The following is a 2,592-nucleotide window of genomic DNA, read 5'->3' as shown; positions in this document are numbered from 1 at the left end:
CTTGAGCATATTGTCATACAGGATATTGTGCTAATGACTGTTCAGCAATTGCAGATTCAGGGACTTCATTGTTGGCAGGTCCAACGGTACGATTAAATGCTTTAGGCTGCTGTTTAGATTTCATTTCTGATTAGAGTTTTATAATCTGTAAAGAATGGTTTAGGCTAAATGAGAAAAGGTCTAAAAATTTGCAGACTCGGGTACTTCTTTGTGATTGCAATTTTTATATTAACAAATGAGAAAAGGTCTAACAAATGCTTTACACCAGCTAGCTAATCAATTATGTGGTTTGTTCTTGCAGACAGTAATTACGATGATAAATCAAGCAATTGGAGCATCTGGAGTTGTAAGCAAAGAATGCAAGTCCGTTGTTGAACAATATGGACAAACAATCTTGGAATTGCTCTCGGCTGAAGTAAGTACCATTTTTAATTCATTCTTGGCATATTTAGATTGATTGGATTCTTTGCCCGTAGTCATGAGTGATCGGGTCATCTTTCAGAAGGAATTTTCTTAGGCTTTTCATTTGGTTCTGTAGGCACAGCCAAAGAAGATCTGCTCCCAAATTGGATTGTGCACCTTTGATGGGACTCGTGGTGTTAGGTAATGCCCGAAGAATTATACCTTTTGTCATTTACTTTAGAGAGCTCAATATATATTTAATGTACTGTGACTGCCATTTTATTAAAGTGTCTTTAATTTTTTTCTTTAGTATGGGTATCGAGAGTGTGGTGGATAAGAAAGAAAGAAGATCATCTGGTGGCTTTCGGGATGCTACTTGTTCTGCATGTGAGATGGCTGTTGTTTGGATGCAGAACCAGCTGAGGCAGAATCAGACACAAGATCGGATAATAAACTATATCAATGAGGTAACTAATCTTAATTTTGCTATTTGAGAATTTAAATTCTGCTTCTCCTCTTGACTCCAGCCTCATGTTGATAATGCAGCTTTGTGATAAAATGCCTAGCCCAATGGGAGAATCATCTGTTGACTGTGGAAAGATCTCTTCAATGCCTATTGTTTCCTTTACTATTGGTGGAAAAACTTTTGACCTTGCCCCGCAGGAGGTATAGTTTCAAACCTGATTAGTTGCTTTTGCAAGGGCTGATCACTATCTGTATTTAATTTTATGAAAAAATAACGGGTGAAGAGAAAAAGGAATTATATTGTTGGAGGGAAAGACAACATCCCTACAAAAAAAAAAAAATCAATACGAGAACGGAGTACAAGATAGAGCTAGTTAGTGGTCAGGCTAAATGGTGCTTTACAGCGCTTTTGATTTGCCATAGCAATTTGCAAGTCTATCATTGAACACTCGCTACAGAAACCATGGGATGAACCCAAAAGTGTTGAAACCAAATGCAGCCTTATCCTATGGATCCTATCAATGCCTTATTTTCCGTATTTTTTGCCAAAATATGGGGTTGTGGGTACAAAGAAATTGTTTCAAGGGATGGGGTTCGAACCCAGAAAGATTGAATAATCTTTATTTGTGGGTTGGATAATACTTAAATGTGTAAGGTTTACGTACTCGACATAATAGTAAGAAAAGCAAGCAAATGCCTTGGATTTGTTACTTGACGAATTAGTTTTAATGAAAAATAAAACAAAATAAAATGTGGAGCAGAAGGAACTCACACATAGAGAAGGAGACGTTTCAACTGCTATTATAGTGATAATTTTATTTGGTAGCCGTAGGCATTAGCCTGAATTCTATGCTTGAATGGTTGCCCTGTTCTATGTTTTCTCTTGTCCTTATCCGCTTTTCTCTTTGGTTTCTTCAGTACATACTGAAGGTGGGCGAAGGTCCTGCAGCTCAATGCATTAGTGGCTTTACTGCTTTGGATATTCCTCCTCCACGTGGCCCTCTCTGGTATGTTAAAGCTTTTATTTGCTTGAGACATACACTATGGCATTTAACTTTTGATTGTGATGCATTGATTTGATTCTCACTTAATGGCATCTGCATAAATGTAGGATCCTTGGAGATGTCTTCATGGGGCGATATCACACGGTCTTTGATTATGGTAAACTGAGAGTTGGATTTGCCGAAGCAGCATAGAGAATGCTCTCGTGCCTCGCAGAATGTCATCCGTTAATTGCTAGTAGTTTTTTTATTTTCCTTCATAAAATTAGTAAAACCAAACAAGAAATTTCATTATGGGAAACATAGCCTCAATACTGAAATTTGGCAACCGGTATATGCTAGCAGTTTGTATACTCTTGCAATCATAGTGGGGTCTAAAATTATGGTTGTATATATATTAATATTCTCGCAGTCCCTCCCCCGTGTATTAAATGGCTCATTAGATATATGTGGAGCTTTCAGGGTTGGGCTCTATATGCATGCTTAGTTGAAAGGGGTTGATATGACTCGTGATTGCATATTTTCTTCCTTTTCATCTAGCTTCGGATGTGTGTATCATATGTCCGATGCATCAAACTACACATATAGAAAGTACTGGATTAAAAAGAAGAACTTAGCTTATAAAAAGAATATCAAAGGGTAAGTGTGTCTCTGATGCTTCAAACTATGTAAAAGAAGAAGAAGAATAAAACTCAAAAAAATCTTATTCTATGAGTTTTATAGT

The 2,592-nt window shown here is 37.0% G+C and overlaps 1 protein-coding gene across 2 annotated transcripts in view; it reads left to right on the top strand.

The window, feature by feature from the left end:
* LOC133283999 (aspartic proteinase-like) overlaps positions 1-2,108 on the top strand; it is a 3,972-nt gene extending 1,864 nt beyond the window's left edge. The window contains exons 7-13 of one of the 2 annotated variants that reach the window (XM_061480936.1): positions 22-86; positions 302-415; positions 551-603; positions 713-869; positions 949-1,068; positions 1,786-1,874; positions 1,979-2,108. In XM_061480936.1, coding sequence (XP_061336920.1) covers positions 22-86; positions 302-415; positions 551-603; positions 713-869; positions 949-1,068; positions 1,786-1,874; positions 1,979-2,063 — 683 coding nt within the window. In that variant the 3' untranslated portion in view covers positions 2,064-2,108. Of the gene's footprint in view, positions 1-21; positions 87-301; positions 416-538; positions 604-712; positions 870-948; positions 1,069-1,785; positions 1,875-1,978 lie in introns of both variants that reach the window. The other variant, XM_061480935.1, reaches the window with a different exon arrangement.
* The last annotated feature ends 484 nt before the right edge of the window (positions 2,109-2,592 follow it).

Source organism: Gastrolobium bilobum, unplaced genomic scaffold (genome assembly GCF_033153095.1).
Source record: "Gastrolobium bilobum isolate Gb01-03AN ecotype WA unplaced genomic scaffold, APGP_CSIRO_Gbil_v1 utg7102, whole genome shotgun sequence".
NCBI lineage: Eukaryota > Viridiplantae > Streptophyta > Magnoliopsida > Fabales > Fabaceae > Gastrolobium > Gastrolobium bilobum.
This window is presented reverse-complemented; position numbering and strand designations above follow the sequence as displayed.